The 15,188-nt window shown below is 38.6% G+C and overlaps 1 protein-coding gene across 1 annotated transcript in view; it reads left to right on the forward strand.

Moving 5' to 3' along the window:
* Window positions 1–5,703, forward strand: part of Dhx15 (DEAH-box helicase 15) — a 38,239-nt gene extending 32,536 nt beyond the window's left edge. Inside the window, exons 12-14 of the mRNA XM_021637687.2 lie at window positions 2,434–2,624; window positions 3,602–3,771; window positions 5,140–5,703. Coding sequence (XP_021493362.1) covers window positions 2,434–2,624; window positions 3,602–3,771; window positions 5,140–5,257 — 479 coding nt within the window. The 3' untranslated portion in view covers window positions 5,258–5,703. The remainder of the gene's footprint in view (window positions 1–2,433; window positions 2,625–3,601; window positions 3,772–5,139) is intronic.
* Window positions 5,704–15,188: the final 9,485 nt, after the last annotated feature.

Consider the following 15,188-nt stretch of genomic DNA (forward strand, 5'->3'; position numbering starts at 1 on the left):
GAAAATAACATTAGCCAGGCGCAATGGTGCATACCTGTAATCCCAGCACCCAGAGGCAGAGGTGAGATGTCAAGGCCAGCCTGTCTACATGGGCTACAATGTGAGCCCAAGACAGCCAAGACTACACAGAGAAATCATGTTTTGAAAAACCAATGAAGGGGGGGGGGGGTGTGGAGAAAGAGAGGGAGGGAGGGAAGGAAGGAGGATAGATTAGTTTTCTAGAGGCATGATTATTTTATACGAAATGCTTCTAGTACGAAGGGGGTGGCAAGCCTTGGTTGGTTTTTAGGCCTGTTAAACTCTTCTTTACATTACACCAGAGGCAGCAAATGTCTTTGATAGAACAGACTCTTCAAAGTAGAGCACTTAGCCTTTATTCACTAATTGTTGCCTTTTAAAATACAAACATTTGACACTTGAGAGAGGCTCAGGGCCCAGGAGCCCCTTCCTGCTCCTCCTGTGGACCTGAGTTCAGTTCCCACACTGGATAACTCCAACAGCTGTTAGCTCCAGTTCCAGGAGGACCTGAAGACTTAGGCTTCCACCAGTTACTGTACTGACATGGCCCCATATATAACTAAGAAATAATAATAATAATAAACAATTTAAAAAACAAACTTTAAAAATTTTTTCCAGATCACCATACCATTATTTGAATGTTTCATATCCTATTTATTGAATCTCAGATTTTTTATATTAATATGGAAGGATTAAGAAGTCATGTTAATAAAATGATCTTAGTATCAGTACAATATCTACAAACAGATTTTAAGTTATTTTGTAACACCTTTGTATGTGGGGAGACCTCATTCTTATCTTCAGATGGCTTGTATTTCACCATGTAGAGTAGCTCTTGGCATTCTAAGGAACGAGTAGCATTCAGATTTTTATCTATCTTAGTTATTTCTTATCAATTTAGAAATATAGTAGAGCTATATGATAGAAACTTGGTTATCTCAACTCAGTAATATGTCATTTTGCTTGGTTTATCCAAAATGGTTTTGAACTTAGGTGATAATGATTTTCTGAGTAGGTAGGACAACAGGTTGTTTAACCATGCCCAGCTCTTGTTAGTCTTTAATGTCTGTTTTCTAAAAATTGGGAGACTTTAAAAAGCTGCACCCTTGGTCAGAGTATGGAAATCAACAATACCTTAGTTTAGAAATTTTCATTGCCCAATTTTTGGTCATATTCTTTAGTTTGAAGAACTGGTTCATAGTCCTGCTTATTCTAAAATGGTAATTTATTTGTAATATGATAAACCTATCTACTTATTTAAGTCAGTTTAAGACAAAGATACACATTATGTATAGTGACTTAATCCTAGCACCAAAGGATAAAGCAATATATGTTTTACAGTAGCTGACGAAGATCAACGTTCTGGTTTCTAGTGCTTTTTTTGTACACTTTACCCTTTTTCCAACCCTCTCAATTTTATTTCTCAAGATCAAAAGATCTGTGAAGGAGATGATGCAGTTTTCTTGCCTGACTGTCATTAAAAGCAGGTTACTCCAAAAGGATTCTTTTCCTTCAATATATTCAGTGCCTTTTGAGCTCCGAGCTAAATAATACTGGGTTTCGAGGATTTTTAAGAATTCATTAGTAGAAAAATATTTTTTGATAATACATGTAGTAAAATTGTTAATGCTTGACATGCTTGTTCATTGGCCTTGGAGAAATTGCTGAGGCAGATGTTGCCACAATCATAATTTAGCGTCTCCGTCTAAAGGAGTAGTTCAGGTGCAGTTCAAGTTAGAGAGCAGCATGCTGGTTGTTGGAACTTCACTACATTACTTAATGCTGTATTTGATTTTCTTCAGCTAAGGCTCTGGTTTCTTTGAAAATGAGCAAAATCTGGCATTTTACCAAGTTCTCTGAATCTACCAGTGTCTAATAAATCCTTTGTTGGAAACAGCCAGGTGGCTGTTAATAGGTAAATAACTCAATTTGCTAAGAACCATTGATTAAAAAAATCATTGTTTTACCATCTATTAGCCAGAAACCTTAGTACTTTTTTTTTTTAAATTCATTTAAATCAGGTTTATTGTTTTTTAAAGAAAAGTTGGTGGTACTACAGTTTATTTAGAGAAGTTTTATATAAACATTTTCTCTGATACTTCTTACTAAGGAGTGGGTGTGTGGGTGTGTCTGTCTTTGTTTCTGTCTGAGGGTAAACTCAAGTGCTGGAGGAGAGCAGAGGTATCAGATCCCCCTGAAGCTGGAGCTACAAGTCTCTCAATGTGAGCCACCCAGCATGGGTGCTAGGAACCACCTCTGGTCCTCTGCAAAAGCAATACACATTCTTAGCCATCTCTCCAGCCCTGTAGCCTTTTCTTTTTTCTTTTTTTTTTTTTTTAAATAAAAAGTTGCCTTTCAAATTTTTCGTTGTGTGGATGATTCATGGTTCTTTTTTCCTTCCCTCCAACTTTTTAGATCATGAATCTGTTCAGTGGTGTTATGACAACTTCATTAACTACCGGTCCCTGATGTCTGCAGACAATGTACGCCAGCAGCTATCAAGAATTATGGACAGATTTAATTTGCCTCGTCGGAGTACTGATTTTACAAGCAGGGACTATTATATTAATATAAGAAAAGCATTGGTTACTGGGTATTTTATGCAGGTAAGTAGTTAGGTCAGGTATCCATAATTAAATGTTCATATAGTATTTGCTTTTTATTGAACTTAATTGGTTTGGTTTGAGTTGAAGAGTATGTGTGAATATCAGCTGTGCATGCTTAGTGCTACATGGGTTCTAGGAATCCATGCCTGGCTCTGCTGGAACAGCTAGTTCTCTTAACCACGAAGCATCTCTCCAGTCCCCGTGTCCATGTTTTTCTTTTATTTTTTTCTTTTCTTTTCTTTCTTTTCTTGTTTTGTTTTTTGAGACAGGGTTTTTCTGTGTAGCCTTGGCTGTAGTGGACTTAATTTATAGACCAGCCTGACCTTGAACTCAGAAATCTGCCAGGTCCTGCTCCCAGAGTGCTGGGATTACAGGCATGCACCACTAGGCTTGGCATGTGTTGCCACATTTAAATGACTACATCTGTGTGTGTCTGTGTGTGTGAGAGATTTTACATAGAGCTCATTGGTATTCATGACCAATTTGCAGCACTCCAAGTGTCCTTTGATGTAAGCCATTCTGAGTTTTTCCTAATTACAAGTTATTTAATTTAAATGTACTGTATTAGAGGCTGTTGGAAGACTTAAAAAAACAAACAAACCAGGTAAATACCTTTGTTGTACAACATATTTCTGTAATAACCATTGAATAAAAAGAAAGAATAAGGGCTGGAGAGATTGCTCAGTGGTTAAGAGCACTAGCACTGGCTATCTTCCAGACAGCATAGGTTCAATTCTTAGCACCCATGTAACAGCTAAAAACAGTTTATAAATCAAATTCCAAGAGGATCCAACATCCTCTCTGTCCTCAGGCAGCTATACATGTGGTGCACAGATAGTTATGCAGGCAAAACGTGTGTGCACTAAAAACTCAAAAATAGTTTTTAAGCCTGATTTCTACTCTTTTTCATGTAAAAATTGTCATACTCTTACAAGTATTTCACCCAAGCACTATTTTATATACTGTTTTGGTTTCAGGTGGCACATTTAGAACGAACAGGACATTATTTAACTGTGAAAGATAACCAGGTGGTCCAGTTGCATCCCTCTACTGTGCTTGATCACAAGCCTGAATGGGTGCTCTATAATGAGTTTGTGCTGACAACTAAGAATTATATCCGGACATGTACAGATATCAAGCCAGAATGGTAAGCACACTTTGTTTTCAATTTTGATTTTAGTATTTTGCTGTGGATAGACTTTGACTGGTCTTAGTAGACATATTCTTCTCTGCTCTCAGCTAGGTGTGTATATTCCTGTGTATAGATGTAGGATTAACATAGTATGAATTTTTTAAGTCAGTTTTTTAGTGAGAAGATAGTGGGGATGTTGGTGTAGGCAGGGACTTAACATTAGGAGTTTCTTTGGGGTCATTTCATAGTCAATGAAAGCAGTTGTTTGTCTTTTTAACATTTCACAAGTTTTTTATTTTAAACATTTTTTTCTGTAATTTTTTTTTGTTGTTGTAAAGATTATGTAATGTGTGTTAGCATGTACACCTGCACGCCAGAAGAGGGAACCAGATTTCATGTTTAGATGGTTGTGAGCCACCATGTGGTTGCTGGGAATTGAACTCAGGACCTTTGGGAAGAGCAATCAGTGCTCTTATCCTCTGAGCCATTTCTGCAGCACCCTGTTTGTTTGTTTTTGATAAGATAAAAATTTTATCATGAACCAGGCACGGTGGCACATGCCTGTAATTCCCGAATTCAGGGAGGCAGAACTCGTGAGTTTGAGGTCAGCCTGGTCTACTAAGCAAGTCAAGAACAGCCAAGGCTACACAGAGAAACCCTGTTTTGAAAAGCCAAAAAAAAAAAAATTACATCACATTGTATCTTGGCTAGCATATTAGCTTCTAGAAATTGTAATGAAGACTGGCTGTTCAGTTTTTAGCACAGTGCTACTCTTGCAATTCCCCTCCACTCACCCACCCCTGCCACCACTGTTGTAAGTTATGGGACTGTCAGCCAAGAGTGGACTGGAAAGCATTTATGTTAGGTGACATCACTTAAGTGTTTTGCCGATTCCATCCATCACTGATTTATGACTTTTGACACTTAAGTTGTGTAGAACATTACCATTTTATCTAATGTTTTGCTGAGGGATAGATGTGTATAGTTAGCCTTTATCGATGATACAGTTTTATATTTGTAGTTCCTAAAACACTGAAAATGAGATGAAATCATTTGACTATGAAAACCATAACCTTTAACATACAGGTGAAAGTAGTATGGTCAGATGAAACACTTGAGTAGCTTTGTGTTATTTTCATGTTAATGCAAATAACTTACTTACAATTAATTCTGATACTTTTTTCAAAGTTGATGAATTCAACAGAAGATTTGTACTTTTCCTGAGCTGACAGTTCTAAACTGATGTTTGTAAAGATGTGGGTTTATATTTTATGTCATTGATTTGTTTTTGAATATTTGCCTTCATTTGGCAGTAATGTGATTATTAGCAACTCTAGTACTTACTTAAATCTTGGTTTCATAACTTTCCTCCCTTCTGGACAGGTTGGTGAAAATTGCCCCTCAATATTATGACATGAGCAATTTCCCACAGTGTGAAGCAAAGAGACAGTTGGACCGCATTATTGCCAAACTTCAATCCAAGGAATATTCACAGTACTGAATTCAATGCTTAGAACTGAAGTTATTCAGAGGACAGCTTTAAAGATGAATGAAGTCAAGTTCAAGTTGTGCTCTTCATGTTGGTTCAATAATGGCCTTTATTTGAAAGCTTTTTAATTTTTCTTTACAGTAAATATTCCATTCTGATTTCATAAATTAAACATTTATGCCTCCCTTTTGTGTTGACACTGTAGCTCATACTGGAAAAGTCGATCAATGTTTTGCAGTTTATTGAAAGTAGTTCTATATATAACAATGTTTTAAGCATTTCTTTAGAAATGGTTGAAAATGCTTCTAAAATGTGATTATCGACCATGGTATGCATGATCGTTGTAATTGTTGACATTCCTTTTAGAAGTTGTGAAATGTTACAACTTGTGCTTATGTAGACACAATCTTCTGTCTCCGTACAGAGGCACTGACTTCAATAAAGTCTATTTATACTAATCTTGGCCCACGTCCTTCCGTATCTTTATTGTAGTCTATATAACGGCTGCTTTTCCCAAGTGTTGGGATTTTTCTTTTCTCATTGTAATTATACTGTTATTACTTATGTAGCACTTTTCGAAAGGAGTGCTCCTTAGGTACAGTAGCCATTAAAACGAGGGCTTGAAGAGCATAATGTGGCACTTTGTTAGGTTAATCAGTGTGTGATCTAATGGGATAACGTGTGTAATATTGTTTGAAATTGGATCCCTAGAGACAGAATAATGGAAGAATGGCTTTCTCCTCATTCTTCTTAAAGTTCATTTCATTCAGCTGGTAGTTTATTACCTTGTTAAATGCATTTTTGTCGATCTTATTGTACTCAGCTGAACAGTTTAAGCATTCCAGCCCATGGCACATGTTTATTAGTATTGGGTGCATAGGAGGGGAGGGTATTATGGATCACCACTAGTTTTACTAAATATTGAATGTTGGAAGCTTTTATAGTGTAATTTGTATAGTGTGTTAAAATGAGAAGTTGACCTTCCTATTAGCAGGAAGTAGACAAACTAAATTCTTTTGGCTTTTGGAACCAAAGTGAGGTTCTTGATGTAGCTAGTTTGTAAAGGGAGTATAATAAAATTTTTTCACATAGAAACTAAATGCTGTTATTACATTGGATGCCCCTTTCTCTTGCTTTGATATTTTGCTTTGTTTTAAGATCAGGGTCTCAGTATGAAGTCCTGGCTGACCTGCAAATTTACTGTGTAGACTAGATTGGCCAAAGAAATCAGTGATTCTCCTGCCTCTGCCTCCTCAGCTTTTCACATATAAAAGGGAAATGTATAGTTGTGTTCTTTTGAAAAGAAGTGTCAGTTTCAAGGGATCTGAATACTTTTTAGAGTGCCTCTTCTTACAGTGGTTCTGGATATTCAGAAATCACATCAGAGAGATGAGAAAACAGACTGGCTCATTGGCCTCAGGAGTAAGAGAAAGTAACAGTTACTTAAAGATATTTCTGTCTTGTTTATGTCTTAAGAGAAAATTAGAACCAGATTGTTAGAGACTTTTAATCCAGCATTTGTAGCAGAACCTACTAGGGAGCAATGAAAAGTACTCAAGTGTCCCTAACAATCTAGAATTCTAGGACTGGCTCATACTTCATAGAGAAAGAGATAAGAATTTCTTTCTGATTCTGACATGATTTCATTGTTCATCAATTTTTGTTTACTCCTATCATGGTTTTCCTATTGTATGGAGACTGATCTCAGATCGTTGGGTTTGTTTGCAAGTGTCTGCCTGATGAGGCATCTCACCAGTGTAAAATCAAATTTATCCCATGAAATTTAAATGTAAAGTTGACAAGCTCAGTAGGTACTTGTTTACACATTGATTGTTCAAGCACTTAGAAAGGGAGTCAGTCTTCTCAGTTTTGTTTTTTTTTAAACTAGTACCCTACAGAACTTGGGTTTTAAGATTGAGTAAAATACTTCACAGGCAGCCATTACATGAGGGTTAAATGGTTAGCCTTGCCACCCTTAAGACAAGCACCATTACAGGTTATGGAAACATTAGTTTTAACTTACTGTGACTTGTCTCAGGACATGTGAACTCAGAAGAGCAAAAAGTGTTCTTGCTAGTCTCATTGTTAGTGGATGAGCTTAAACCATAGTGTTTTGCAAATGTCCTGCACTTTATTCTTAAATTTCTGTTTTTTGTTGTTGTTTCTCTTTTTAAGATTGTTGTAGATGCATTTATAATTAACAAATTGTGGGCATTGAGGGTGGAATATTGTAATTGAATCTAGGCCATACTCTACTGCAGAGTGAAAGAGAATATGAGTGAGTGAATGAATGAATGAATGAATTGGCCCAAAGTCAAATGTCAGGTATCTTCCTCTGTTACTGTCTACCTTAACGTTTTGAGGCATGAATTCTCAAAAGAATTTGGAGCCCAGTGATAGACCAGATTGGGCAATGAACTGTGGATATCCATTTGTTACTCCATCTTCTTCGTCTATGCTGTGTGGCTAGGGTTACAGATGAGTGCCACAATCCCTTGTTTTTATGTGGGTTTTGGCAATCTAAACTTAGGCCTTTACGCTTGATTGGCAGGTGCTTTAGGGACTACTGTTATTCCTATTATAAGTGCTCTAAACCACTGTTGAATTATTAAGCCCCAGCTCCAGAGTTCATTGTGTTAGACTAGCCCTAAAAGTAGACAGGTACTGTCCAGGACAGTCTCAACATAAGGTCTAGTTGAGTTTTTAAAAATTTATACAAAGAACAATAATGTGATGTCAGGTGCCAGATTAGTCAAGCCTTAAAGTCACAGGTGTAGCTGGTAAGTCAAAGTGCGACCATCGGGCTTAGCCACCTGTGTACAGGGTCTCCCGTGTGGAATTTTTCATAGGGGGTTGGTGTTCTGGCTCATATGGTGGTGCTGTGGGCTTTTTGTTTTTTAAGGCAGGGTTTCTCTGTAGCTGTCCTGTAGTCCAGACTAGCCTCAAACTCACAGCTGTCATCAAACTATTGAGATCCACCTGCCTCTGCCTTCCAAGTGCTGGAATTAAAGGCGCCTGCCACCATGTCTGCCTCCCGCGCCCTTTTTAAATTTAGAGTTTAACAATACATTGATTGTGCTCAGATTTGTGCAGCTTCTTTTCATTATGCCCGGTGGCCCTGCAATGTTTGATTGAGGGCATTCATGTCAGTATTGGTGATACTGGCTCATGGATTTGCTGCCTGCAGAAATAATTGGGCATTTTAAAGAAGAAATTTTGATTTACCCAAATCTGAATAAAGGAGCAGAGTGAATTCAAATGTGACTGCTTTAGGGAATGACTGAAATGATAAGTGAATGGGAGTTTAGTGCTTAATGTTAGCTGAATGTCATTTTATGTTGTAGAACTGTTGCCAGACGAGGAGCTGGAAAATATCTTCAGTGTTTGGATATCACTGCTTAGTGTCTTCACAAAAAAGCTGATATTTCATCTAGGGGACAATGGACCAGTCTTAACCACATTTTCAAATTAGGGAAACGTTTATTTTTGTGCACTCAGTTACTTTAAGACAACGATTAGTTTTTTTTTTTAGCCTCTGATTTTTTTTATAGTGAGAATGCAGTTACTTTTAGTGTACTTTTTAAATATATAATCAATACAAAAACAAACTGAAGACTACTTGGACAAAATAAGGTTTTTAAAGCTTTATATTTGGGTGTTATAACTTAGTTCATATTTTTAATTCACTTAATCAGGAGCTGACTTTGAAGGAACTCGCTAAACTTCAAATCGGCGCATCTGTGCCTCTCAAGGCCTTTGTAGATGAATTTTATTTTAATGCAGTAAGTTTTCACAAAAAGCTGACTGTTTTAACATCTCCAGTGGATCAGATCTGCTTGTTAACTTGGTAAAAGTTTATTGATAGAGACTAGGGCAGTCTTTGAAACCTAACACCCCCACCACAATTTTCTTCTTACCACAGAGAGGTGTGATGGCAGGTAAGACATGTTTTGGTAGAGAACTGGTTATGCTTGCTTAGTGAGTGGGTTTTGTCCAGCAGACAAGGTTGCAGGCAGTAGAGAACATAGCATGGTGGGAGGGAAGAAAGTAATCAGTAGTGATGATTGTTGGCAGGGACTGAGCATTTCAGATCAAAACTGAGTGGCACACATAGCTCCAAGGCAGATAACCCTTTTTTCTGATTTTGGAAGAAGTGGAACTATAGTCCTGGTGATGACCAGTGCTCAAACATGCCAACTCTGCACAATTTGGTGCTCTAGATCTGAGTTACAGAGTACTAGTCCCTGATCAGTTTCCTGCGGCTCAGATTGTAGTGCTAATTGTAGTTTTGAAAGATGCCCAAGCTCTGCTCTAGCCCCCAAGGAACCAGGTGGATCTAGTGTTGTTGGGGCAGTTTTGTAGACTTGGCTCTGTAACCTCAGCTGGTCTAACTTGGCAGTTCCTGCTGCAAGGATTACAGGTCTACCGCTGTGCCCTTTTCCCCAGTCTAGTTTTCCACTCTGTTATGTTATCACAAGAGGTAAGCATGGAAGAGCAGATCCAACTTTTACAGTTGGATGAAATAGGGTTTTTTGTTTTGAGTTTTTTAATTTGTTATGTGTTTGAGTGGGCATGTGCACTATGTGTGGCCTCATTCTTTCAGAGTTAGGGGTGGTGGAGATTGGTTTCCAGGTCCTTCGGAAGAAGAGCCAGTGATCTAACTGATGAGCATCTTTCCAGTACTTACCTTCCTTATTCTAATAGGTTTCAGTCCAGCCACTCTTGATGGTGGCAGTGGAGCGGTGCTGTGTGCATCTGAGCATGCTCACTCCCAAGGTTTGTTGGCTAGAAACCTTGCATGATAAAGTCTATCTTCTGCTTGTTCACACCAAAGTGCCTTTCATTGAGACGGGAGCCATCCTAGTGACATTTGTCACCTTTTCCATCTTTGGACTTGGACATTTGAAAGTCAAAACAGTTTTCTTCTGCTAGCCTATGAGAGCCATATTTTAAGTATGTCCCTGGTTTATCACTAAGCCCAGCATGCCATAATTTTTCCACATTTTATACTATTTAATTAATGTTTTAGATTAAAACAGACATAGCTTTTATTTTGACTTTTGAAAATTTACCACTTGTGGGTGTACCTATTCCCATGGCATGCCTGTAGGGGTCAGAGAACAACCTGCAGGGTCAGTTCTACTGTGTGGGTCTCATCAGATTTCAGGTAGTTAACTGATGCAAGAGCTTTACCCTCTGAGCCATCTGGGGACCCTCATTGTGGCATTTTCATACATTTGTCATTTCTTCTAATTTATTGCTCTGTCCCCCCATGCCCTCTGCCCCTCCTCACTCCCAGTAAATCAGTGAAAATGTAACTGCTATGACTTATTCTTATGGCTGACTCTTTGTTCCTTTTTGGTAATAGACCTCTGCCTCATATACCCACTCCTTTCTCACCCACTAAGCTAGAAATTGTTCAAACACTGAGGTAGAATAAGGCTGGTAATCTGAAACAATGAGGAGAGCTTAGCATCCTGAACAGACTGATCTAGGTTTGAACCCTGGCCTTGTGCTTGTTTTGTGCTCTTCTGGCAGTTAGCTTTTTGTTTGTTTTGTTTCTGTGGCCAGTTTTTTATCTACTAAGCCATTGTGAGTTTCAGCCTCATGCTCATATTGTTGAGTTTTTTCTTAAAACTGGTAGAGTGCTGAAAGCTTTTCATAGCCATTGGATTTCCTATAGAATTTCAGGTCTGTTAGATTTCTCTCTGTGGTTGTTTTAAATTATGCTGTTTATTAGAAAAATTTCAATTAAAAGTAAAATGTCATTTCATCACCCTATGCCTTTCACATTCAGGTAATTATTTGGTTTCTGGCTGCGGCATTGCCATCCTGATTTTTTACAGTTGATACACTGAAGCATTTGTGAACATTCCTTAGCACTGAGGAAAGCCTGGACATAGTGGTGAGGGTTAAACGAAATAGGATGACAGGCTATGAAATGGTGTTGTCATAACTTATCAGTGGGTAGTAAATAGGGTAGTTGCCTTCTGACACTATTTGAGTGAAGGCAGTGTAATTGCATGGGTTCTGTTCAGATAAGCTCTTGAATCCACAGTCAGATGTGTGAATGCTCTAGTTAAAGAGTATTTTTATTATTTAAGATTTGATTTCTTAAGTGATTTTTTTTCTGTAAGTTCCACTGTACATCAAAAGTTATTTGCAAACTGTCTCACTGTATCCATTCCTGGGAAATAAACTTAGAATCATAGTGAAATCCAGTAACTGAAAAGTTGGAGACATGAAAATACAGTTGGCAGTTTATCCTGGTACGATTCAGGCAATTCCTGATATGAATTTGTAGGTTTTTTAACTTGTTACTTCTTGAGACTTGCCCCAGTGACTGAAGGTTCAGCTTCTAAGCATACCACATTCACACTTCCAGCCTCATTGCTTTTTGTGACATATACAATAAACACTCAAACCATTAAGCATTTTCCAAGGTACTCCGAGAAAGGCTGCAGCCATTTGAACTAATTCTTGCATGCTTTGTCAACTTAGATTTTCTAGTAGGTTAAAAATCCATTTTGGTTTCACTGGTACTTAGTTTTATCAAACTCTGAGTCAACTATTATGCTGTTTGAAAGAGAAGGGTTTTTATAACCTCTGCAGTGATGTGCCACAAGACTCTGGCTCTGACTTTGAAAATGATACTGTGTTTTTCTTTTGTGGAGTGGGAGAGCCACATGGATGGGGAACTCCTTTGCAGATGGAGTAACTGTCCTAGAATCAGAAAGGGCAGTGTCCTAGAATAGAAGGAGCTCAAGAGTCATTGACTTCAATCCCTCTTTTTTATCTTAAACAAGTCCTAGAGATAAAAATTGTGTTCAAGGTCTTTCAGATTATTATTTATCTTCATAGTACATTCCTGGAGCCTTTTTAGTTTTAAATCCTGCTTCCTCTCCTCATTTTACCTTAAAAAAAAAAAGTTTTTTTTTATTAGATTTTTTTAAAATGTATGTTTTGTTTGCATGTGCCTGCAGAGGCCAAAAGAGGTCACTGGATCCCCTGGAGCCGGAGGCACAGGTGGTTGTGACCATCGTGTGGGAGATGGGAATTCAGGTCTCTTACAAGATCCACAAATGCTCATTACTGCTGAGCTAGCTCTCTAGCCCATAAGTTTTTTGAGTTGGGGGTGATAGTGCAAGTCTTTAATCCCAGCAGAGGCAAGAATACCTGAGTTAAAGGCCAGCCTCATCTTCAGAGAGAGGTTTTTTAAACTGTATACATGTCATGAAGGCAAAATAGTTTCAAGACTTTTTTTGAGTTAAAATATTTTCACTCCATTTTAATGATATAACTCTGGGAGTTAATATAAGCCTTTGATGACTGTAGAGTATCATTTTCTAATTATGTAATTAGCTTCTAATAAGGCTATGACATCTTGGTTCTTTTAGAGATGAAATTTGCTTATTTTTATTTCTTTATATTTCTATTATCAAGTAGATAATAGTATAACCATATATGGTTTTCTTAAGGGAAAGTTTGCTGGCTGGGCGATGTTTCCGGTGTGGTTGTACCCCTACTGTTTGTTTGAACGCTTAGTGTAGTATGGGTACTGTGTTCAGTACCTACCACTGACTGTTCACTATGGCCCAGCCGAGGCAAGAGAACACTGAAGGTGTGTTTCCAGTCCATGGTGTAGTAGTACTCCATTGCAAGTCTTGGCAGCACAAGGGGAGGCCCACAATGCCCATCAGCTGAATCTCTCCATCATGCTATACACCCCGTGGTTGACCCGCACCAGTGCAGACGTACCTCAGTGTTTTAGCCCTGTGTCCTTTACCGCACTTACAGCTTCTTTTCCTCTTGTTTGCTTGTTGGCAGATGTCGCAACATAGTGGGTCATGAAGCCTTACTTTTGGAAATTTCAGTCACCAATCGTCTCCACTGTACCTTTAAAGATGTCGCAGCTCCAGGTGTTTTGGTGTCAGGGGCCTTTCAGGTTGCTTTCTAGATCAGTGACTGTCACTGGCCATTACTGCCTCATCTTTTAAGCAAGGATTGAGCTCATAGCCTTTGCTGTCCGTTGTCTTATTTGTACAAATTAAGAAAGATAAGTATTGATGTGTTTATGTGAGTGAAAGTTAAATAAACTTTACCTGACGTAAGTGACATACTTGGCCCAACTGATTTTCATTGCTTTGGCAAATCTCACATGATTTGTGGGCACAATTAAGTGGGGTAATAACCGCCTGTTTATTTTCCTTCCCCTGGTAACTGACACCCAGTGGTTAGGCTTTTAGATGAGAAAACCAAAAAATTCTCAGCCTCCTGTTTGACAATCTCTGCTGAAGAGCTGGCGGAAGCACTGGCCAGGGGCCACCTAGGGAGTGGTGTGGTGTTTTAGGCAGCCTCTGAGCTGCCCTTATAGCCCGGCACATGGACAGCTTCTTCCCCTGCTTTGTAGAAAACATCCCCCATCTCATCTAGACTTGGCTCTCTAAGAGAATGCTGGTAGAGATAAGGAAAGTTTTTTAAATGGCCTGATTTTGCTCCAGCCTTTGAATAGTTTTTGAGGTGAGAAATGATGTTCTTGGCTTTTGTTCAGGTGTGTGCATATAAAACCCAAAAAACAACAGGCCCATAGAGGAGACTTAAGGAAAATCAAGAAGCTGGCCAGTCTCTTGCCTTGGCCTAGAATGTTCAATAGTGGGCAGACTTGCTCAGAACCGTTACTTTGGGTTTCTTGGTTGAATCCATGCATGTTCAGTTATTAATTTACTCTTTGGGATTATTGTGCAATAGACTATGTGTAAATTATCCCTATGGTAGGCTTTGCTCTTTAGGTATTTCTGGTTTAAAGACTGATCTAGGCCAATACAACTAAAGATGACCTGAGGACTTATTTCCCGTGCAGTTCATCAAGCTCCCTCCGCTGTGGCAGTGTTGCAGAACAAGACACCAAAGAGTAGAACTTCCAGCCAACCTAGGATGGAGGTATGCATCAAATGGACTTTGCTGCTGAGAACCGTGGAGACCTGGGAGTTTCCTGTTACCTTGTGACTTAGGTGGCGCTGAGGGCTGCATTGTACAGACAGGTCTGGACAGATACAAGTCAAAAAGAGGTGTGATGGAGGCACAGCTGTCTATTGTGAGAGGTTTGGTTTTTGTTTGTTGTTGTTTGGTTGGTTTTTCATTTGGATTTGGGGGTGTTTGTTGGCTTTGATTTTTGTTTTCTTTGAGACAGGATCTCAACATAGCCTTAGTTATATTCCGTTATAGAATATATAGACTTGAAACTCAGATCCACCTGCCTCTGCTTCTCAAGTGCTGGGATTTTTCTGTACAAGGTGAGCGATAACTTTCTACTTTCATCATTCCCCAGGGGGATATCCAATTTTGCCAGCTCCTTTTGTTGACTGGGCTATTGTTTTTCTACTTGTATTTTGCTGCCTTTGTCAGGAATTAGATGGCCACACATAGCTTTGTTGGTTCTTCTAGGCCTTTCCCAAAGACGTGTTTTCATGTCAGTAGCAGGTTTTTGTTATTATAGCTCTACAGTATATATATTTGAGGTCAGATATTGTGATACCTCCATTGCTGAGAGCAGTATTCCAAACTGTTAGACAGGATATCATTTATTATGTACTGTGAATCCTCCATTTATTATTTAGCTGTATTTCTGTGTATGAGTGGGAAGTAAAAGATTTGCTAGTGTTTGAGGAACTACTTCACAGGGTGGTTCAACCAGCTCTCACTTCAGAAATTTGTGGCCAAAGCTTGGTATGCTGAAAAGAACAGAGTTGAGAACCATGGTGTGAAGTCATGGGCTTGAATGCAAGTTTTTGATCCACTGGGAATTTATATTACTTGATATCTTACAAATTTTTGCTAAGTGGATATGTATATACTTTGTTGAATGAGTATGTATCGCCCTCATGTTTGTAATAAGAAATACACCCATTAGCCATGATCAGATGTTAGGTAAGTTTCTGTGGCT

Source organism: Meriones unguiculatus, chromosome 12, assembly GCF_030254825.1.
Source record: "Meriones unguiculatus strain TT.TT164.6M chromosome 12, Bangor_MerUng_6.1, whole genome shotgun sequence".
Classification (NCBI taxonomy): domain Eukaryota; kingdom Metazoa; phylum Chordata; class Mammalia; order Rodentia; family Muridae; genus Meriones; species Meriones unguiculatus.